The following is a 23,796-nucleotide window of genomic DNA, read 5'->3' as shown; positions in this document are numbered from 1 at the left end:
TGATTGGGCAGGGGAAATGCTGGGCCCGCTCCCCCTCTGATCTGAGCCCCTGAGGGTCCCTCCAGGCACGGGAACCCCTCCCTCTCCTGCCTCTCAGTCACCCCTCAGGGGCGCCGGTCCTGTCCAGGCTCCACTTCTCCTCCCCCCTCAGTCGCCCCACATCCTACCAGTGTGCTTGGGCATTCTTCCCATCTCCCTGGGCATCAGGGACCCCCACCAGCATCCGGCAGGCATCCTAGTTGAGGGGAGATGCGAACTCTGCATCTTCCCACACCATCATCTTGACTCTGAACCTCCAGCATAGGCTTTTTCTTCTCCTTCTTCTCTAAAACCCACACTTCTTTAATTCCTTCTATTTTTTTTAGCCTTGGTGTACTCAATTGGTTAGTCTGTCCTTATTCACTTCCCCTACCCTTACCAATCCATGTTTAAAAATATGAAAAGATGATCCACCTATCTAGCAATCAAAAAAATTCAAACTAAAGCAAGGAGAGATTATTTTTTACTGCTTCAACTTTGTCTTGTGGTGAAGGTCTAGTGAGATAGTCTTTCATTCTTACTCTTTAAGGGACTGGAAATTACACACCCTTTTGGAGGGCAGCTTGGCAGTACGTATAAAGAGATATTATAAACATCCCATCTTTTGAGTCAGAAATTTCACTGATGGATACTTCCCTGGTGGTCAAGAATCCACCTTACAATGCAGGGGGATGCGGGTTTGATCCCTGGTCAGGGAACTAAGATCCCACGTGCTGCGGGGCAACTAAGCCCACATGCCACAACTACTGAGCTCACATGCCTCAAGTAGAGCCCGCTTGCTGCAAACTACAGAGCCCACACACTCTGGAGCCTGTGCACCACAACTACAGAGCCCATGCCCCCTGGAGCCTGCGCACCACAACTAGAGAAGAGAAAACCTGCGTGCCACAACTAGAGAGAAGCCCGCACACCACAATGAATATCCCGCATGCCTCAAAAAAGATCCTGCGTGCCGCAACTAAGACCCAACGCAGCCAAAAAGAAATAAAATAAATAAATAAAAAATAAATAAATCTTTGAAAAAATAAAAGAAATTTCACTGATGGAATTAGTGAAATGCAGATGAAGATTCACAGATCCTTCCTTTCCCTCAAACTCCTGAGCTCCTCTTAGATTGACAAAATGAACTTTCCTGCCTTTGCTTATGTAGAAGTTCCTCATCTCTTTGGTCACACCCCACCAATGACCTTCAGATATAATCCACTGGAAAAGAAGTCTCTGCATTCATGATCCACTCTAGTACTGCTGCTTACTGTGCCCTATCCCTGAGGTGCTAACACAGCATGCAGACCAAGTTAGTGTTAGCATCTGACCATATAAAACTATATGTTCTTGCTTTATGCTAAGTTAATTTGTTGATGAAAATAAACATATGTGAGATTCTCTAAGTTCTTATTAAAACCATGATATCTTTCTAATAAATTAATTATATCATAGATGTATTTTGGCCTGTGTAATTTTCTTTAATATAAATGGACATTTCATTCTTTTGAGAGGACATGACTTTTTGTTAATAAATCTTATAATTTAGCTTAGCAGTAAATCAAGATCCAGACCAGTAAAGCCAACGAATGATAATTACGCTTGGCTGTGTTAGTTATTGAGACTATGAATTAAAAGTTCCCTGAAAGTCCTCATGAGAAAGGAGAATCACTAATATGACATTGTCATCTCTTTCTTGGGTCATTGTGTCTTTGCATAGGAATGAAATGTTCCCTTTACAAATGTATAATACACATATTAGGATAAACTTCATAATTAAATGCTTTTAACAGTCAAAAAAAGTAGATAGCAATTTATGCCCTTGCTTAATTATTTTAGAGTATGTAAAAAGCACATAATAGAATCAATAGTTGCTATGCAACAAGGATGGCACATTTTAAAATAACTGAGTATTTACTAATTATCATGGATTTTTGTTTATTTCAAGTATTGCTTTGATGTGAAGAAAGCAAATTAATGTGCATGCTGAACGTTTTAAATTGGTTCCAAATGCAGTGTTGTTACTTTTCAGTTAAAATGTTGTAATTAAAAAATTTCCCACAGCCAGACTGCTTACAATAAGTGATAGTCACCTATTGACTATCACTTTATAGTGTCATAAACAAATTCCAACCAAATATTTTCTTAGATTATTACTAAGATATCACATTATGGAACATCTTAGAATTATACTATTGACCTCATTTTAAACAGTACATAGTGTTTTGAGAAACCAGTAGTTAAAACAAACAAAACCTTACTTCCTGACTAAGCAAATGGATTGATAGTGAAAACTCAGGGAGAAAAAGTTTACTTCAAGAAATAATTCCAGCATTGAAAGGTGAGGCAAAAAAAATCTCAAATTCTTCTTTAAAATGGAAGAGCCAAATGGCCTAATAATTCCTAATGTACCTCAGTGTACTGTTAATGGAATTAAAAAAGACAACTTGTAAAATACAATTTGACAGAGATAAAGTCGTCATTTAAAAAATATCAGTTTTCATTTATATGTAATTAATGTATGGTTAAAATGAATATTGATGGTACACTTTAATTTTTAAAATTATGCCATGTAATTTTCAAAATTGAATAATAAAATCATAAAATTTTAGGTCTGGAATATCTGCAAAGATCATCTGATTTAAACCCTTAATCTACATAATAAAAATAGTCTCTATTATTAGAGTGTTTACTATATGCCAAGCCTTGTGCTAAATGCTTTTCATCAATATAATTTTAATCATTCTAACATTATTATTCCCATTTGCGCATGGAAAAAAATAAAGCTCAGAGAAGTTAGGTAATTTGCCAAGGTTATATAGCCAGGAAATGAGAACTGATAAAACACCCTCACCCCCTTCAAAAATGAGAGCTAATACAAAGTCCAAAATGTCTGTATTTGGCTTAGGTGGACTAACAGGAACCAGATTTACCCTCCTTCCTGAAACAACCAAAACACTGGAGAAAAGATAGAAACAATGGTTTCAAGACACTGGACATCAGGCAATGAAAGACAGTGATTCTTGGAGATAAGAGACAAACAAGATAACCCCTGTGATTGCCCTAACTTAGTGCCTTGAAATAAATTTAAGGCCATGGTACAGGGAGTGGGAATCCAGGTGGAGTTTGGCAGATTCTCTGAGTTGAGGAGACCTTATGAAGAGTCCAGGGAATCTAAGTGGCTAGAATTCACAGGATAGTGTTCTCAGGAGACAGCTGCACAGAGAAAGAATATTAGATGTCTACAAAGAATCCCCATTAATTATATGTATGCTCAGTGCATATAAATGGGGAAACTACCCAGAGCAAGGGAGACCATCTGAAAGGATCAGAGATAAGAGTACCAAATGCTTACACAAGGCCAATAATAATGCCTGTTCTCACCAGCCAGACTGGAAAACCTATAATTCATAGGGTACTAGGTAGAGTTCTCAGAAGGGTCTTGCATCAGTAGTAGGGAATAATTAGCCCTAGACTAAATGCTGAGCTGGTCCTGCTCAACAAATTTTAAAAGGAAGGCATTTTAAAAAATCAAGCTGATTCCAAGAAACTTAACTACATCCCAGAAGAGAGTTCAAGAATATTTATAAGAATACAAAAATATCCAGCATTTAACAAGATAAAATTCACAATGTCTAGCATCCAATCAAAAATTGCCCTGCATGGAAACAAGAAAATAGGACTCATAATGAGAAGAAAAATCAACAAATAAAAATTGACTCAGAAAGGCACAGATGTTAGAATTAGCAGGCAAGGACATTAAAACAGTTATGATAACTGTATTCCATATGTCCAAAAACTAGAGGAAAAATTGACCATGTTAAGCAGAGATGTGGAAGATATAAAAAAGACCTAAACTGAATTTATAGAGATGAAAACTACAATTGTCTGAGATGAAAAGTATACTGGATGGGACTAATGGCAGATTAAACATTCCAGAAGAAGAGATTAGTTAAACTGAAGACACAGCGATAGAAACTATGCAATGAAATAAAATAGAAAAGAGACTCAGAACAAAAAAAGGGCATCAGTGAGCTGTGAGACAAATTCAAGTGGCCTAATATATGTATAACTGGACTCCTCAAAGGACAGGAAAGAGAGGACAGAAAAAATATTTGAAGAAATAACAGCTAAAAAACCCAAAATTCGATGAAAATTATAAACCCACAGATTCAAGAAGCTCAGCAAACCTCAAGGATATTCAAGAAGCTCAGCACACCTCAAGCATTATAATCCAATTGCTCAAAAATATTAATAAAAAGAAAATCTTAAAAGCAATCAGAGAATAAAAGACATATATGAGGAACAAAGATAAGGATGAGAGCAGATTTTTTTTTTTTAATCATAAACAATATAAGCAAGAAGACAGTGGGACCGAAAGTATTGAAAGAAGGAGGGTGGGGCAGGGGTGAGGGGGTGGTGGTGGGAGCTGTCAACTTAGAATTCTATACAAAGTGAAAATATTTTTCAAACATGAGGGTGAAATAAAGATCTTTTCAGAATGAAAAAACCAGAAAAAATGTATCACTAGCACACCCACACTATAAGAAATGTTAAGGGCTTCCCTGGTGGCGCAGTGGTTGAGAGTCTGCCTGCCAGTGCAGGGGACACGGGTTTGAGCCCTGGTCTGGGAAGATCCCACATGCCGTGGAGCAGCTGGGCCCGTGAGCCACAGTTGCTGAGCCTGCGCATCTAGAGCCTGTGCTCCGCAACAAGAGAGGCCGCGATAGTGAGAGGCCCGCACACCGTGATGAAGAGTGGCCCCCGCTTGCCACAACTGGAGAAAGCCCTTGCACGGAGGCGAGGACCCAACACAGCCATAAAATAAAAAATAAATTAATTAATTAATTAAAAAAAAAAAAGAAATGTTAAAAGAAGTCCTTTATTCAGAAGGAAAATTATACCAGATGGAAATATGGATCTATACAAAGGAATGTAGAACACCAGAATTGGTAACAATATGGATAAATATGATATTTTTATCATTTAAATTTCTTTAAATTATAATGGACTATTTAAACAAAAATATTAATAATCTAATATGAGATTTATAACATGTAGAAGCAAAATATATGACAACAATATCACAATAGCTGGGAAGGGAGAGATGGAAGTATACTATTGTGAAATTCTTTTTTTTCTTCTTTTAAGTGAAAGTATAATTTATTGGCTCTCGTAACTGCAAAGTTCAGTGGTGGGCTACCTTTAGGCACAGCTGGATTCAGGGCTGTCAAGCTAGTTTTCTGCCAGATTGGTTTCATTTTCAGACTCAGAGTTGTCCCTCCTGATGGCAAAAAGGGAACAGTAGCTCCTCCCATCTCTTTTCTGCATTCTTAGCAAAAAACTCACTGTGGCTGTCAGATTCTAACTGAATCATGTGCTTAGTCTTGGACCAATCACCACAGCTGGCAAGACTGGGCATGTTGATTCATTCGGACCTGGGTCACATGCTCACCCTTGCAGGACAGATTCCCACTCAACCATATTGACTGACAATAGGGGAAGAATGAATCCCTAAAAAAAAAAAAAAAAAGAAAGAAAATAACAAATATCCCCTGAAGTTTCCAGTTAAAAGATGGGCCAAGAGATAGGGCAATGGATAGGCAAACTGACAATGAGCTGGGAAATACAGTGGACCCTTCTGGGGATACCTTCCTGGCAGATTACCCTTCTCTGAGGATTTCTCCATCTGCCTCATGGGTTGAGCCAGATTCCTTTCATTTGCCCCACTCTGGCCACTCTACACCCTTGAAACCCTGCTTTCTATCCCCAAAGCCTGAATTGAATGGATGAAAGTAATAGTTCCTGGACCCTCTGACTTTTGGTTGGGGTTGGTGAGTACGGAACAATGGCAGGAGATCTAAGGAAAGGAAGAAGGGGTCCTTTCATTTTAGTTTTATCCATCAACCAACCATCACAGCCCCCTTTTTCCTCCAGGCTTATAGAGATGTAATTGACATGTGACACTGTAAGTTTAGTATGTACAACGTGATAATCTGACACACACATATATATGTTGCAAAATAATTACTACAATAGGGTTAGTTAACATATCCTTCATGTCACATAATTACCTTTGTTGTTTTGGTAGTGGTGGTGAGAATATTTAGATTCTTATACAATATATGAAGTGATATATCACAAGAAGATAGATTGCAATAAGTTAAAAATATATTCTATAAACTCTAAACCAACCGCAAAAATAGAAAAACAAAGAGTTACAGCTAATAAACCAGCAAAGGAGATAAAATTGAATTTAAAAAATAATCCAAAAGAAGACAGAAAAAGGGGAAAAAAATGAGATGGGCCAAATAGAAAATGCACAGCAAGATAGATTTAAAGCTAAACATATTAATAATCAAATGAAATATAAATGATCTAAACCAGGGTCAGCAAACTTTTTCTATAAAGGTCCAATTAGTAAATAAAATATTTTTGGTTTGTGGAACATACAGCCTCTGTTGCAACCACTCCACTCCACCATTGTAGCTTAAAAGCAGGCATAGATGATTTGCAAATAAATGGGCATGGCTGAATTTAGTCTGTGGACCACGGTTTGCCAAGCCCTAGTCTAAATACCCCCATTAAAAGACAGAGATTTTCATGTTGGATAAAAATGCAAGACTCTACTATATGTTGCCTATAAGAAATGTACTTTTATATAAAGAAATATTTTTAAAAATAGGTTAAAAGTAATGGATGGAAAAAAGATATGCTAGAACAAATCAAAAGAAGCTAAAGTAGTTACATTACAATCAAAATAGATTTCAGAGAAAGAAATCAGAATATTTAGAATATTACCAAAGATAAAGAAGGTCATTTCATAATGATAAAAGGATTGGTTCACCAAGAAGACATAATAATCCTAAATGGTTTTTCACCTAGTAACAGAACTTAAAAATTAAGCAAAAAATGATAGAACTGCAAGGAGAAATAGACAAACCCATAATTAGAGTCAGAGATGTCAATAGCCCTCTCTCAATAATTGATAGAAAAATATCCAGAAAACTCATTAAGGATATAAACTATGGAAAATAGTATAATAATTTATTTTGAAGAGATACAGTAAACACTATTACCAAATATGACCTAATTGATATGTATAGAATTCTCCATTTAACAGCAGAATACACATTCTTCTCAAGTGCACATGGGACATTTATTAAAGTAGATCATATACTGGGAGTAAATATGTCTCAATAAATTTAAAAGGATTCAAGTCATACAAAGTATTTTCTCTAACCACAATGGAATCAAATTAGAATTCATTAACAGAAAGTTATCTGGGAAAAAATCCCCCAATATTTTGAAACTAAATAAATACCAAGTCCATGCCCTTAACCACTATGCCATGTAGACGTGTAGGGAGACAGCTGTGTGGAAAAACTCACCACGCTGAGCTACGGAGTCCACCAGAGACACCTGAGTGTGCAGCCCTCTCCACCTCATAGTAGCTCTAAGATCTTGGTGAAGGCACTTAATTTCTCTGAGACTATTTCTTACTGTAGACAGTGGGAATAATAATTATTGTATGTTCTTTCCAGGGTTGTTGTAAGAATTAAATGAGTTAGTAGATGAAAAGGGCCCTGTACCATACCACCTAGCCTGTTTAAGTTACTTGGTGAACATTCTCTCCTTCCGCCCTCAGTTTACTCAGTTCTTGGCAGGACTTCAGTGCATAGTCTGACTCCTTAGCATTTGTATTTTCTTACTACAATACAAAGCCTACTATTTGAATAGTCATCTACTTTTATAATATATTTATTCAGTGGTTAATTTAGAAATAATCTGAAGTATTAGTTTTCAACCAGTATTTGTTTTTAAACTTTTAGAAAATAGTATAATAATTTATTTTTAGGAGATATATTTTCTTTAATGATATATGTACATCAAATATAAACAAGTGGTTTGATTTCTACTTTGACATCAGAAACTCCCTTGGTTTTAAAGGGATCATCAAAGTAATAAGTGATTATATTTGGTGTTTGGCTCCATGAAAAGTTAGAAAGTGATATCAAAATCAACCACAAAGATCTCACTTGGAAAATAATTAGTGAAAAGATAGCATTTTGCACACTAGTATTAGACACAAATATTATAAAACTCCAATTATGCATTTCAACAACAAATACAAAAGGAATTAAAAAACAACATACTCAGAATGCCCTGGAGTCATCAGAAGGCCTTCAGGGAGGAGACAGAGTTTGAGCTAGAGGAAGATATGGATGAATTAAAATCTGGAATGTGTACACAGACAATAATTGATTTTACTTTGTGTAACTCTTGAACTCATATATTATTCATGCTGTTTTTTAGAGATTAGAATTTTTTCATGGTTTTCAAAAGTACTATTAGTTATTGTATAAAGCAGTTCATAATATATGTATGCACCATCACCTAATTCATTTATTTTGCATAAACATAAGTCCTGCTATCTGAGATATTTTAAACAAACAGCTCTTATCAACATGTCAAAAACGTAAACATGACAGTTTGGTATGAATCCATCTTTTCAATGACAGTATACCAGCTTAAGCAAATCATTGTTTGTGGGCTCATCACTTTGTTCAGACTCTTCAGATCATGAAGGAACCAGTGGTGTCATCTCTCTGTGCTACGGAGTCAACACATTCAGATGGCTTTTGGCTTCCCACTGCACCTTCCTTAAATGTTTAGAAATCCCACCTGAAGCTCATCAGTTTGCTTCTCTTTCTCAGGTTGTGCAAATTAAAAATCAAATCAGTAATAGTAAATCACTCTTCTCCTTTTTATCTACAGTGCTTTTTCTTTCCCACCCTCCATCTATTCCTTCCTTTTTCCCCTTCCCCTTACCTACACTAGTTCACTCCAAGGAACAGTTCAGGGGCAAGAAGATCTCCTTTCTTCCTGACTCAGGTAGAAGCGAACATTCTTCTCATTCAACCAGTCAGCCACTCCCTTTCCTTCCCTGAACGCTTCCTTTGTTTCCTCTTCATCAAGGGACTCTGCTGATTTGCTACATGGCCTCTTCCCCATAATAAATTTAAAGAACTTCTGTTTTTAAAAGTTCTTCTCAAGTCCTTCTGTCATCGAATTTAGTTTGTCCTGTCCCACATAGTTTATGTACATCCTTGTTCTCTTAATTTGTATCCATATTTTGAAATATGTCTTTTTATCCTAAAATAACTCTTTGGCTCTACCAACTAACCACACAAGGAAACCTTTTTGAACACTTGATATTTTAGTACCTCAGCACAAATTTTTCTTGAGTTTCTCAAAAAATGTTTGTTTACTCTTTTTTTTAAGTAGTGTCATGGTATCTTGTGGGCTATTAACTCTTGAAGTTTTCCGAATGTTTTGCATTTGATTTCCTCCTTTCATGTGTTTCTGACTTATCTATTCCAGTGTGGCTGGAGCACAGTAATCAAATGGGAAAAGCAGTAAAAGTCAGGTTGGAGAAGTCCAGGGCTGCCATACATGGTGTTCAGGTTGCATCGTGACTAATAGCACAGGCCAAGGGAGAGAAGGGAGCTGGAATCCGGCCTGGGCTCCGCTCACCAAGTCTTGTGCCCTCCCCAAGGCTGTGTTCATCTAAGGAAGACATGCTTTGTTGATTTACACAAAGGTGTCATATGGGCTGATGGTGGTCCTGTAGAAGATCATGTTTGGGAGTTTGGATTTTATACTAATGCATTGAAAAACCACTAAGAAGGAATAAAATAATCCAATTTATAGTTTGTGAAGAACACTGCTGTGTATCAGGTGTTGGAGAGAGGCAGGAATAGAAGTAAGGAGGCCACTCAGGAGGTGGTGGTGACCACAACTAGGATGGTGGAAGTAGAGGTGTAGAGAAATGGATGGATTCGATGCATCTTTTGGGGGCAAAATGAACAGGACTTGGTGCTGGATTAGGTGTGGAGGGTAAGGGAGACAGAAGTATGAAAGGTGATTACCCCAGTTACTGACCTGAATAACTCGATGGGTGACGGTACTGTGTCCTGAGATGGGGAGCATTGAGGAAGGAACAGGTGGGGAGGGGATTGTATCAAGATCTCTGGTTCAGACAGTTTCTTTGAGACACCTGTGATGTATCTAAATGGCTACCAGGAGGCAAGTGAACACAAGTGCCTGCAATTCAGAAGAACATCTGCTCTTTTTTCTGAGGGACCTCAGGCTCTCCTTGTCTTTTGTAATCTGCTAGCAACACATCTGAACAGTTCTATCATGTTCCTAAATGATTATCGGTATCCTTTCCCCCAAACAATCCAGAAATTTATTTTGAGAGAGCCAAAATAACTCCGTGCATTGAGTATAAACATAATTGTTTTGCCTTGAGGCAAATGATCAGTCCTATACCCAGTGCAATAAATCCCACAGACCCCACACTGGGGCTAGTCTTCTATGTGGACTTTATGTAATTTAAATGGCTTCCTGCAAACTTTCTTAGCAAACTTTCTGTTTCCTGGTACCCTAGTTTCGGTATCCCCTTGAGAAATTCAGGTTGACCTCTCTCCTTCTCCTCTTAGTGGCCTGAGAATCACAGTCACAGAAAGTCATGTTTGACGGTTTTTCTCCCAAGTTATCTGGCATTTACTCCCTCTTAGAATTTATAATCATGGCACAATGTAAATCTCGAGCTGGCCTGTCACTGGGATCCCTTCTCTACTCCACTATATAGTCTCCCAGGCCTAAATGACCCCAGGACTCATAGATTTGTTCTCTTGCTCCAGTAGACAGAGCCAAAACCAATGGTTAAAAACCACGGGGAGAGAGATGTTGGCTCAACTAAAGGAAAAACTTCCTAATGCTGAGCGCTGTCTGAAAATGGAAACGCCTGCTGGGGAAGGAGTGAATTATGGTTTCTGGTGGTGTTGAGGTACAGAGCAGACAATGATTTGGTGCAAATTCCATGGTAGAGACTGAAGTCAGGGTGTAGAAGTAATCTCCACTGACTATTGAATTCCTGCTTGTGCAAGAGCTTTACACAGATGTTTCATCTCATTTAATCCTCATAACGACCCCCAAGGGAATTAGTTATAACCACATCAGGAGAGGTTACAGTCACAATTTAAGATCACACAACTAGAGTGGCAGAGCCAGGATTTAGAGCCAGGATTTAAACTCAATCCAAAGCCTTTGTTTATTCTTCCACAATTCATGGAAGCTTGAGAAAATGAACTAGGGGATTTCTAAGTTCCCTTCCAGCACTGTGATTCTATGTGAGTCAAAATCTGGATACGGGCATCACTGACTATGTTTTCCTTCAATCAGCCTTCTGGCCTCAGTCGCATTAAAATGATAATCTTTGACCCCAAAACTGTCTGATCTCTATCAAGAAAGGACCATTTTAAAAAATCGACATTTATACCTTGTATCCACTCTTAGTTTTCAGCAGAACTTAGTGTAAGAGCCTCAAAATCTTTTTTTTTTTCCTTATGGGGTTGCTGGCAAGGACTGAGTTTACACCATAAATGTACAGAAGATTAAGCTTTTAGTATTTCTGAAAACTGTTATAATATATTGTACTAACTTCTCTACTCATTTTACAGGTTTTGATGGTCTTAGAAGATGTAACACTATTTGACCTAAGGTCAACTTTTCTGGCCCGAGTTCTCAGTCAGATATTTTTTAAACATTAGAATTTAAAAATTAATATTAGGATTAGAATTTTTTAAATGATTAGATCCTGAGTTCTCATCATAAGAAAAAAAAACTATTTCTTTAATTTTGTATCTATATGAGATGCTGGATGTTCAGTAAACTTATTGTGATAATAACTTCAGGATATATGGAAGTCAAATCTTTATGCTTAAACTTATACCTTAAACTTATACCTTAAACTTATACAGCACTGTATGTCAATTATATCTGAATAAAACTGGGAGAAAAAATATGAGTCTGAAAATAGGCTTAATTTACTTATTTGAAGATAAAATGGCTTTATTTGTGTGTTAAATGCTATTTTCTAGATTGAAGCTGAACTCGCCAAGGAAAGAGCCCAACATTTAGTTGAATTTCAGGAGCAAGCTCTTCTCTTTAAAGAAGTTAAACTGGAACTCGATATTGAAAAGGAAAAACACCAAGAAATAATCCAAAAGTATAAGAAAGAACAAGAAGAACTACAAATGAAGGTCTGTCATTATGATGTTCATCATTACTTAATGGGTTTGAAACTGTAGATGTTGGTTATTTCCTCCTAAGGACACCACTATATTTATAACTCCTGTAGATTTTCTCATGGTCATTGTGCCTTAGTTTTAGGTAGATAGAATGGTTTGGCTATTCTCCAGAATGAATGACTGAGATAAATAATATAAGCATACAATCCAGCTATGTATGGTATTTTTTCCTACTAAAATAAACTTATTTTTAAAACAGCATAAATTATATAACCAATAATTAGCATGGTTAGATGTTCCAATACCTCAAATATCCAACAAAAGATAATGAGGTATTTCACATAATTAAAATTTTACCAACAATTAAAGCCTATCCCCTTTAATTGCAAATATTTTCAACTCTAAATATTTTTGAATGAAGGGAAATATTTTTTAAATGTAATCACACCTCCATAATTTCTTTTTTTTAAAGTATCATTTTAACTTTATTTTATTTATTTATTTATTTTTGGCTGCGTTGGGTCTTCGTTGCTGCACGCAGGCTTTCTCTAGTTGCGGTGAGCAGGGGCTACTCTTCGTTGCGGTGCGTGGGCTTCTCATTGCGGTGGCTTTTCTTGTTGCAGAGCACGGGCTTTAGTTGTTGTGGCTCGTGGGCTCACTAGTTGTGGCTCACGGGCTCTAGAGTGCAGGCTTAGTAGTTGTGGTGCACGGGCTTAGTTGCTCCGTGGCATGTGGGATCTTCCCAGACCAGGAATCGAACCCGTGTCCCATGCATTGGCAGGCGAATTCTTAACCACTGCGCCACCAGGGAAGTCCCCATAATTTCTTAAACAATGTGTCCTAAACATAATACAAGGTTTCATTAATGTTCCCTTGTTTTCATAAGACCTGAGAGTAGAATGTGTGTGTGTGTGTGTGTGTGTGTGTATTAACCAAGACCCAGTGATGAAGTCATATTTTTGAATAAACTCATTAAGAGTCTATGTAAATTAGCCTTAAATGAGCCTTACTGGCTTCTACTTTGGTGTATAGAGGGTATGGTACAGCCTTTTCAGTAGCTCACTGGGAACGACAGGCAGGGCCAGCCACGTGAGTGTAGCACCACAGGTCCCCACACTCAAAAAGCCCTTTCAGGTTTAACACTCTGCAAATGCTGTCTTGAAATTCTTAATAATTTTACCTCTGGGGGGACTTCCCTGGTGGTCCAGTGGTTAAGACTCCCCCTTCCAATGCAGGGGGTTTAACTTCCAATGTAAGTTGGATCCCTGGTCAGGGAGCTAAGATCCCACATGCCTTGGGGCCAAAAAATCAAAACATAAAACAGAAGCAATATTGTAACAAATTCAATAAAAACTTTAAAGATGGTCCACATCAAAAAAAAAATTTTTTTTAATTTTAAAAAAAGTAATTTTATCTCTGAATTTGTGTTTTGTAAGTGAACTCCTATTGGGACAATGGAGCATGCGCTGGGAACTTGTAGCCTGGCTCACCTTAGGCCCCTCCCCTTCTGGACAGATTCTATCCTAGACAGGCCTCTTGCTTCCTGGCTCCTGCCCCCCACCCCCCTTTCCCCCTAACCTTGTGACTGCTGTTGCAGTCCCCAGGCGGCTCAGGACCATCAGCAGGAGAATGCTGAAAGGCAGGCCCCAACTTACCAGGGCTACAGTCTTTCAAGAGAAATCATAAGTCCAGATTTTGTGAGTGAATTCTCTTGATTTTTTATTTTTTTAAAGGAATATTATTCAGCTTTATTTACTTATTTATTTTTGGCTGCATTGGGTCTTCATTGCTGTGCGTGGGCTTTCTCTAGTTGCGGTGAGCAGGGGCCACTCTTCATTGTGGTGTGCAGGCTTCTCATTGCCGTGGCTTCTCTTGTTGCGGAGCACAGGCTCTAGGTGCGCAGGTTTCAGTAGTTGTGGCACACAGGCTCAGTAGCTGTGGCTTATGGGCTCTAGAGCGCAGGCTCAGTAGTTGCAGCGCATGGGCTTAGTTGCTCCGTGGCATGTGGGATCTTCCTGGACCAGGGCTCAAACCCGTGTCCCCTGCATTGGCAGGTGGATTCTTGACCACTGTGCCACCAGGGAGGTCCCTTGATTTTTTAAATGTTGACTCCCTTTTAAAAAAATCAAAACATGTTTGTGGCTATGTGAGCCTCCTCTCCTCAGGATAACCTGCTCTGTTTCAGTGTCAGCTCTCCTCTGGATGAAGGAAACTACTGTTCAGACCTAGCAGTGGCCCTCTTCCTTCCTGGATTAATTGAAGAAAATGGAATATTAATTTAATTTATAAAATTACTAAGTGTGGTAAATAGATTTCTTGTAAAAGTTATTCTTAATGTAAATTTAACATTTGAAACAAATTTTGGATGCATAACTCTTAAGTAATGGTTCACAAAATCCTTGGAACTTTGGTCTATGAATGTTTTCCAGATTCTTCATGGGCTGATTTCTTGTACTAATATTTATGTGACAATATCCATAGCATAAATAATAAGGATATGTTTCATCAGAAGGAGCTTTGCTCTTCCTGGTCTGTTTTCTGTTATTTGTTTTGCTTTTTAAGGAGAAAAAAATAAGTAGTCTTTTCCCTTCTAAAGAATTTCATGACTCTGAGGAGAAGTTTCTCAAGTTATTCTTTCCTCTCTTTGTCTAGAGGTACCACCTTCAGAAGCAGTATATTTTCTAAGTATTCTGGTATCCTCTAGAACTGCACTGTCTAATGTGGTAACTTATGTGTCTACTTAAGTTTCAATTAATTAAAATTAAATAAAATTGAAAATTGAGTTCCTCACTCATGTTCACCACGTTTCAAATGCACAAGAGCCCATACTAACAAGCGAGAGCCTATTTGTGCATTTCTTCCCAGCTCAGCGATCAGTGATATCACCTTCATAGCTTGGAATTGGCCATGGTGAGAGTATTCACACCATGGAAATTAGATATAAATCTGGCTTTTGTGTGTGTATATGTGTGAGTCCATTGTTAAACATTTACCAGCACACCACTATCAATAGTCACATGTGGCTAGTGGCTACCATATAGGACAGCGCAGAATATTTCTATCATCATAGAAAGTTCTGTTGGGCAGGGCTGCTATAGAAGGTGTAGTATCTAGGGTACCTCCAGTCATCATATTCAAGAAAGAAAAAATATATATCAAAGGAAAACTTAACTGGTATGGTTTGAGTAGACTATAGCTGTGGTGCTCTCCTACATGCATCCCCAAACATCAGGCATTTCTAGATCCCAAAGCCACCCTAAAGTGAGTCCAGACAGGCACTTGATCAACACTTGAGCTGTCCTTGGTAGCTCAGTTCAGCCACAGAGATTTATGTATTTCCAAGTATGCCCAAGTGATTAATGCAATTCCATTTTAGTTGATAAAAATAAAATTTTAGTCCTAACTTTTAAAATCTTGAAGGCCCATATATGTCATAGGATTTGTTTTCATCAGATCAGAACACCAGTTATTTAGAATAAGCCTCTTAAAACCACGAGAATTCTGTGGATACCTAGAGACTATCACCCACAAACTAATGCAAGATTTATCTTACAGATATCTGACTTAATTGAAGGTGCTACTAAAGATCTAAGGCTGAAAGTGGCTGCTCTTGAAGAAAAACTCCATGAATCCCATATTCAATATACTGAAGAGTCTGAGTTAAAGGAGAAAGAAATCGAAAACCTTAAAAATTTGGTTGCAGAATTTGAATCACGCTTGAAGAAGGAAATTGACAGTAATGATTCAGTTTCAGAGGACTTGAGGAAGGAAATGAAACAGAAGTCAGATGAACTGGAAAGAGTAATGCTGGCACAAGCACAACTGATACAGCAATTCAACCAGTCCCAGGAAGAGGTAAGAAGCAGGTGATGGTACCATTGCAATTAGTGAAAGAGTGCATGTTCTTTCAACAAACAAAACAGGAAAGGTAGCTTGGTGTCATGCAAAGAGTCCTGGACTATTAATCAGAGATTTGGGGTCATATCCTGGCTCTGTCCTTAACCAGGCAGGCACTTAACCTCTCTGGACCTGGCTTCCTTTTCTGTAAAATGAATAACACATTTAACTACATAATTTCTAAGGTTTCCTCAGCCAGTTCTACTGTGTTGCAAATGACCATTTAAAACCTCTAAGATTAGAAATCTTTATATATTTATGTCTTATTTGTTGTGACATTAAATCTTTGCCAATGAAACTTTTAGAGTACTTGCTGCTTAAGTTAATATTTTGGACAATATATTTTAAAAACAATTGTTCTTTAGGGTTTTATTTTTCTGTCAATCTAAAGTTATAAGATAATTTACATGTACTGGTCTTCTTTCCTATGTATGCATGATTATTTCAGCAGTGTTTTTATTTAAACCGGAGTAGACTTATTTTGATTTGAAATTTTTTCCTAAGAAAATCTTATTTCTGAATTGCTGAGCAGTTTAGAAATGGTGGATGCTGTGGAATGAATGTTTGTGTGTCCCCCCAAATTCATATGTTGAAACCTAATCCCCAGCGTGATAATATGTGGAGGTGGGTCTGTGGGAGGTGATTATGTCTTGAGAGATGAACTAATTTCCTGAATGGGGTTAGTGCCCTTATGAAAGAAAACTTCCTCACCCCTTCCACCAAGTGAAGACACAGCAAGAGGATGGTCATCTTGAATCAGGAAGCAAGCCCTCACCAGACACCAAATCTGCTGGCACCTTGTTCTTGAACTTCCCAGCCTCCCAAACTGTGAGAAATAATGTTTGTTGTTTGAACCACACAGCCTCTGGCATTTTGTTATAGCAGCCCAAACTTATTAAGACAGTGGGGCAATTTTCCAATAGCCAAGAATTAGAATATTGTCACATTAGAATATTTGATCCCATTTATGACAGTATAGCAAATAAAGGCAAATGGAGGAAGATTCTGAATGTTAGTGATAATTTTTTTTGGTTTTATTGGCATCTTAATAAAAGAATAAAAGGAAAGTGCTAGTAGTAATATTGATTGTTAACAAATATACCATGTTTTCTTCCTGTATTTAAATTATCAACCCAAATTAAAAGTTTATGCTATCATTATAATTATGAAGTGAACCTATTGCAAAGAAATTTTAAGTTAAAATGTAGAATTAACAGAATACTGGATCAAGAATAATGCCTAAAACCCTATAGAGTAGGAATTATTTCCATGTTACAGATGAGGAACTGACTCAAGATATTTGAATAATTTGTAAGGTCACACAACATGGTGGAGCGAAGATTCAAATTTGAACCTCCAAGATTTGACTCTCCAAACTTCATCTCCATGAATCTCTATGCTTCCTCTTTTAGGATACCAGAATTCTAATTATTCTGCTTCCAAATTTCAAAGTGACCTCAGGCTTGGCACTCAACATCTCCAGGACACACACACACACACACACACACACTCTCTCTCTCTCTCTCTCTCTCTCACTTTTAGAATAACAACAAACACACTAGTGCTTACTCCACCAGATGGTTAGGGTGTTACGTGATTGAGTGTCTCCTGTTGGAACACAGCAGCACAGCCTCCCTTGAAAAAGGGAGCTGCTCCACCAGTCCAGGCAGGAGTGGCAAGAGCGAGCACACATGGATTCAGCTCTGCTGGAGAAGGAGAGAGGTGATGCTTCAAATGAGACAGCAGTGTTGACGTTCAAGAGGAGGAGGGACAGCAGATTAAAGGAGAAAAAACTCCAAGTTACTAGACCAGCAGGTTTTCTAACTCTTAAATCCCCAAAAGAAATGGCAATATGGAAAGTGATGAGTAACTTATAAACTAGGACATGTAGAAAAAGACTGAAGGGTCAAATCCAGTAAATATATAATAGGCAACTATTCAAGTGCCAGGCACTGTGCTAGTCATCAATATGCAATTATGAACAAGACTGGAAACTGCCATTCCCTGCTTTCAAAGAGGAATTTACAGAAAATATTATGTGAGCAATTAAATTGACATCCAGAGGAAAGAATGGCCTAAAAAGAAACTTATCATATAAAAAGCACAGACTAAAAGCTAAAAAATTGGCCATAAGGACTTGCATTAGTTTTCTATTGTTGCATAACAAATTGTCATCAAAATCAGTACTTCAAACAACATTTATTATCTCATAGTTTCTGAGTGTCAGGGATCTGAATGTGGGGCTTAGCTGGATGCCTCTGGCTCAAGGCCTCTCATGAGGTTGGTGTTAGGGTGTCAGGGGCTGCAGTCTCATCTAAAGGCTCAACTGGGGGAGCGTTGGCTTCCAAGCTCACTTATGTAGTTGTCAGCAGGATTTATTTCCTCATGGCTGTTGGGCTGAGAGCCTCAGTTCAACGCTGGCTGTTGGTCAGAGGTCCCCACTCAGTTCCTTCCAACATGAACCTCTCCAAAGAAGAGCCTACAATGTGGCAGCTAGCTTCCCTCAAAACAAGCGAGTGAGAATGAGAGCGTGCAAGAGAAGGTGCCCAAGATAGAAGCCACAGTCTTTTTTGTAACCTAATCTCAGAAGTGGCATCCCACTGCTTTTGCTGCATTCTATTCATTAGAGATGAAACAACAAGTCCAGCCCACACTCAACACAAAGGGATTGCACAAGGCTGTGAATAGCAGGAGGGCAGGGATAACTGGGAGCCATTTTAGAGGCTGCCAATCTCAGGGCCTCTGGAGGTAATTTTGGCAAGAAAAGCTAAGCTAAAAGTGGAGAGCAAATATCTTTTTCACACAAAAGGAGCTACATTTGGAGTTCTTCCTGCTTGTTTGTTGTAAAAGGAAGCCACTTAGAGATAAAGTTTTATTTTTTTAAATGCAGACTTTTGAAAGATACAAGACACTGAGTTGGTATATAAATGATCGTGGATCATTATTGGGGAATAGAAAGAGATCAGCGCAAAAGTAGTTACCTAAGAACATGCCTGAGGGCAGACTTTCCATTAGAAGTTAAATAATTACAACTGAACTGTAAGAGTAAATAATTAAGGCTGCTTTGCTGGTTAAGAATGCTAAAGTCCAGAATATTCTTATAAAAATAGGAAATGAGCTAATAAAAGTGATAGGAGTTATGAGCCAGAAAGAATCAAGGTTGTTAACAGGTAGAGTGAAAAGCACTACATTTTTGTGACCATGCATTCCAGACACTTGAAATTTCTCAGGTTCTGGAGGAAAAAAAGCTTCATTTCAGTGGAGAACAAATTCCCATTAGAAAGAAGATAAATTAATGGTCTAATAAGGAAGCTAATTAAGGGGAGGAAAGCCCTGCTCTCATTCAAGAGGCCAGAGAATAGATAGAACTTTGTTTTTAATTGTATAAAGAAAGTTCTCAAGGATAGGAGGAAAGCCATAGCCTCTAAAGGGCAAAATGGACATTCCTGCATGGAGCAGGGATTAGTGGAGAGCTGCCACAGAGACAAGGGTCAAGAAGGTGAGGCAACAAAAGGTGCAGGTCAATAAGAAGAAAGAAAATGGGAAGTAAAACTGTATGGGAAATGTAAATGTGAAAAAGGGGCTCCTGAAATTCTATATAGGGCAAAGACACAGACATAAAAATTGGAACATTAAAAAAAAAAAAGTAGGAAGTCAGAAAAGAAACATAATATGTTAGAGAACAGGACATTATCATTTAAAGTCAAGTTAAAATAGATCACATGCTTCTTGCTGCCAGTTTTCCTTCCTACTAGCTCTGTATGAGTCCTATCAAGACAGTGTGACCCTGATATTAGGGGCCTTGTGATCCAGAGGAAGAATGTGGTAAATCTGAAAAAACAGTTCATGTACAACTATCAAAGGAAAGCCAGTACAGAGAGTTCAATATTTTTGTTGTCTTAAAATATAGATAAGGAAAAATAAGGGGCAGAAGTTTTAAATTCTACTACTTCCTGCAGCTATTTGATGAAAATGAAAGATTCAAAAATAGGAGGGAGTGCTCTTGGTTAAACATGGAGAATTGAATGCATACGTTTATCTCTGCTTCTATCCCCAAACACCACTAAAATGACAGTAAATTAATAAAAAGTGAATAAATCCATAAGGAAAAAAGAACAAGAAAGGAGGTGACACTAGATGAAAAAGCCGTTGACTAAATTTTGGAAAATGGAAAGTAAGGTATGGATGAGAGGTAATCAGCAGGCTATGGCTATTGAAACCTAAGGCCTGTGGAGAGTGTGGGAGTATGCGGAATCCTAAAAGGAGCAAACCCGATCACGTGACATGACACTGGAAAGGCTCAGAAATTGAGGACACCAGATATCTCTGAAAGAGGGAGTGAAGAGTGGATCTGAAAACAGGGCTGTTTGAATGATTGTAAAAGGAGCAAATAGATGCTTAGATGCCCTCTCTAACCCCCAAGCGGCCCCCACCTACCATCCTGGCAGGATACCAAAGGTTTACACTCTAGAAAAACTGAATGCAAGAGGCTTCGGTCTTGAGGATACACAGCAGCAGAATATGAGATAAGCCAAGAGCTGGATTGAAGGTCTGTGTATTATAGGGTGAGACCTCCCAGTCCCTGTAACCCACTCACTTCCCAAAACAGACAACCAGGCTTATCTATCAACATCCAGGAAATTGAAGGAGCCCTCTGTGGCGAAATGAGCTCGCTCAAAAGAAAAGACCTCTGGATACTGACAACTGGGGTCTTTTAATTAAAAGGTTTTTTTTTTTTTTTATTGGAGTATAGTTGCTTTTCAATGTTACGTTAGTTTCTACTGTACAGCAAAGTGAATCAGCTACACGTATACATATATTCCCTCTTTTTTGGATTTCCTTCCCATTTAGTAGGTCACCACAGAGCACTGAGTAGAGTTCCCTGTGCTATACAGTAGGTTCTCATTAGTTATCTATTTTATACATAGTATCAGTAGTGTATATATGTCAATCCCCAGTTCACCCCACCCCCCCCATCCCCCTTGGCATCCATATGTTTGTTCTCTATGTCTGTGTCTCTATTTCTGTTTTGCCAATAAGGTCATCTATACCATTTTTCTAGATTCCACATAATATGCGTTAATATACAATATTTGTTTTTCTCTTTCTGACGTACTTCACTCTGTATGACAGTCTCTAGGTCCATCCACGTCTCTACAAATGACCCAGTTTCATTCCTTTTAATGGCTGAGTAATATTCCATTGTATACATACACCACATCTTCCTTATCCATTCCTCTGCTGATGGACATTTAGGTTGCTTCTATGTCCTGGCTATTGTAAATAGTGCTGAAATAAACATTGGGGTGCATGTGTCTTTTTGAATTATGGTTTTCTCTGGGTATATGCCCAGAAGTGGGATTGCTGGGTCATATGGTAGTTCTATTTTTAGTTTTTAAAGGAACCTCCTTACTGTTCTCCATAGTGGTTGTATCAATTTACATTCCCACCAACAGTGCAAGAGGGGTCCCTTTTCTCCACACCCTCTCCAGCATTTACTGTTTGTAGATTTTTTGATGATGCCCATTCTGACCAGTGTGAGGTGATACCTCATTGTAGTTTTAATTTGCATTTCTCTAATAATTAGTGATGTTGAGCATCTTTTCATGTGCCTCTTGGCCATCTGTATGTCTTCTTTGGAGAAATGTCTATTTAGGTTTTCCACCCATTTTTTGATTGGGTTGTTTGTTTTTCTGATATTGAGCTGCGTGAGCTGTTTGTATATTCTTAAGTAAAAGTTATATCCATGTCCAATCTACCCACTGAGACATATACTGGTAAATAAGCCCTTATGCAGGCACACAGAGCTTCCAGTAACATTTTGAAGACTCATTTTTAAACCCAAAAAGCCAAGAATCCCCAATCATTTGAGGAGCACCTCTAACATGAAAGGCAGAAGTCAGGATCAAACAAATAAGCAAAAAAACTCATAGGAGACAGATACAAAACAATGTGGGAAGCAAAAGTGAGCTTCAAAAAAGAGCACAGTTAATATCCTTAGAGAGAAAAGAGAAGATATTGAATCCATGAAACATGAACAGAAGGCTATTAAAAAAAAAAAAGAACAGGAATGAGTATTAAAGTACAAGAACTGAAATAAAAAATTTAATATTTGGCTTAGATGATAAAGATGAAGAAATCACCCAGAAAGTAGAAGGAAAAGGCAAAGAGATTGAGAGAAGAAAAGAAAATTAGAAGATCAAGCCAGGATATCTAATACCTCATTAATAGGAGTTCCAGAAAGAGAGAACAGAGAAAATGGAAGGGAGAAAACTATCCAGGAACTAATCCAATAATTTTTCGAAGTACTGAAGGGCATTTCTATATTGAAAGGGTCCACTCAGCATGACGGATGGCAAAGCAAACACACCAAAGCACTTCATCATGAAATGTCATTACCTTAAGGACAAACATAAGTACTTAAAAGCATTCAGGAAAAAAAGAGGGGTCACTTAAAAAGGATTAGAAATCAAAATGGCATCTTTACAACAGCAGTAGAAACTAGAAGCCAATGGCTTCCAAATTCTGAAGGAAAATTTTTTCCAACCTAGGATTCTATATCCTGCTAAATGATCAATTAAATGCCAGTGTCAAGGATATTTTCAGACATTAAAGTTCTCAAAAACGGTACTTCCCTTGCAGCCTTTCTCAGGAAGCTGTTAGAAGATATATGACACCACAAAGAGGGAGTAAACTAAGAAGGGAGAAGACACAGGAATCAGGAAATGAGCGTTCCAGCACAGGAGAGAGGTAGAGGGATTCCCCAGGATGATGGTGGGAAGAAATCCAAGGATGACAGCAGTGCAACAGATTTAGAGAATAACCAGGTTGAGTTCAGCAGAAGAATGGAGGGTTTTTAGAAGTATGTCTCTGAGAAAAAAGAGAACTGATAGATTACATGGAGTGCTTAAACATGTTGAGAGGATATTTACACTTCTGTAAGTAGGTTTGGTGAAAAATTAGTTATCAACACCTAGAAAATTAAGCAGATAAGTAACGGGATAATAATAAACTCTAGAAGGAAACTTTGCAAGAAAGAAAATGTAATCATAGTACACTGCATGGCTAAGATGTACATAATATTTATATACTATAATCATATAAGGTGGAATATAGATTTGACTGAAAATCGCTATAGAAATTGGGAAGATTTTCCAATAAAGTTGTGATAGGAACTTCTCCCAAAGGAGCAGAAACATCTCCTAATGGGGGGAAGAGAAACAACTGTTACGAGTTGAAATAGGAAGTTAAATCCTCATCTTTCATTCTATGAAATCAGTAGATAACGACTTCAAAACTGAAAACCATGAGATAGCTGTATAATGATATTATTTAGGACTATGGAGATAAATATCATAAGAAACAGCTTAAAAACCTGAAAATGGTTGTTCCTGGGAGGCAGAACTTGTAAGTGTGAAGGAATACTTTATTTCATTATAATTTTGTAGTATTTTAATTCTTAACTATGCGTAATATATTACCTTAATTTAAAAAAATAATTTAAAATAATGGAAAGGAGTAAGTTATAAAGAGGACCTGATAGACAGGGCAGCAGAGGAAAGGATAAAGGACAAGGTTATAGAAGAAAAACCAGGAAAGTTATAAGTAAAGCAAATAAACAACAGAATATGAAGCTTAATGAGATATTTTTTAAGATTATGAGAAATTTAAAAATTAAGACAAAGCAGATTCTAGCTTAAATTTCAGTAACAGGTGCCTGACACACTTCTGTTTATTCTTCAAGTCTGAACAGAAGGAGAGCTCCTCCATGAACCCACAG

At 37.8% G+C, this 23,796-nt stretch overlaps 1 protein-coding gene across 1 annotated transcript in view; it reads left to right on the top strand.

Annotated features, from left to right (window-relative positions):
- Positions 1-23,796, top strand: part of LEKR1 (leucine, glutamate and lysine rich 1) — a 267,875-nt gene that overhangs the window by 235,577 nt on the left and 8,502 nt on the right. Inside the window, exons 13-14 of the mRNA XM_059920059.1 lie at positions 11,970-12,131; positions 15,675-15,974. Coding sequence (XP_059776042.1) covers positions 11,970-12,131; positions 15,675-15,974 — 462 coding nt within the window. The remainder of the gene's footprint in view (positions 1-11,969; positions 12,132-15,674; positions 15,975-23,796) is intronic.

Source organism: Balaenoptera ricei, chromosome 4 (genome assembly GCF_028023285.1).
Source record: "Balaenoptera ricei isolate mBalRic1 chromosome 4, mBalRic1.hap2, whole genome shotgun sequence".
NCBI lineage: Eukaryota > Metazoa > Chordata > Mammalia > Artiodactyla > Balaenopteridae > Balaenoptera > Balaenoptera ricei.
This window is presented reverse-complemented; position numbering and strand designations above follow the sequence as displayed.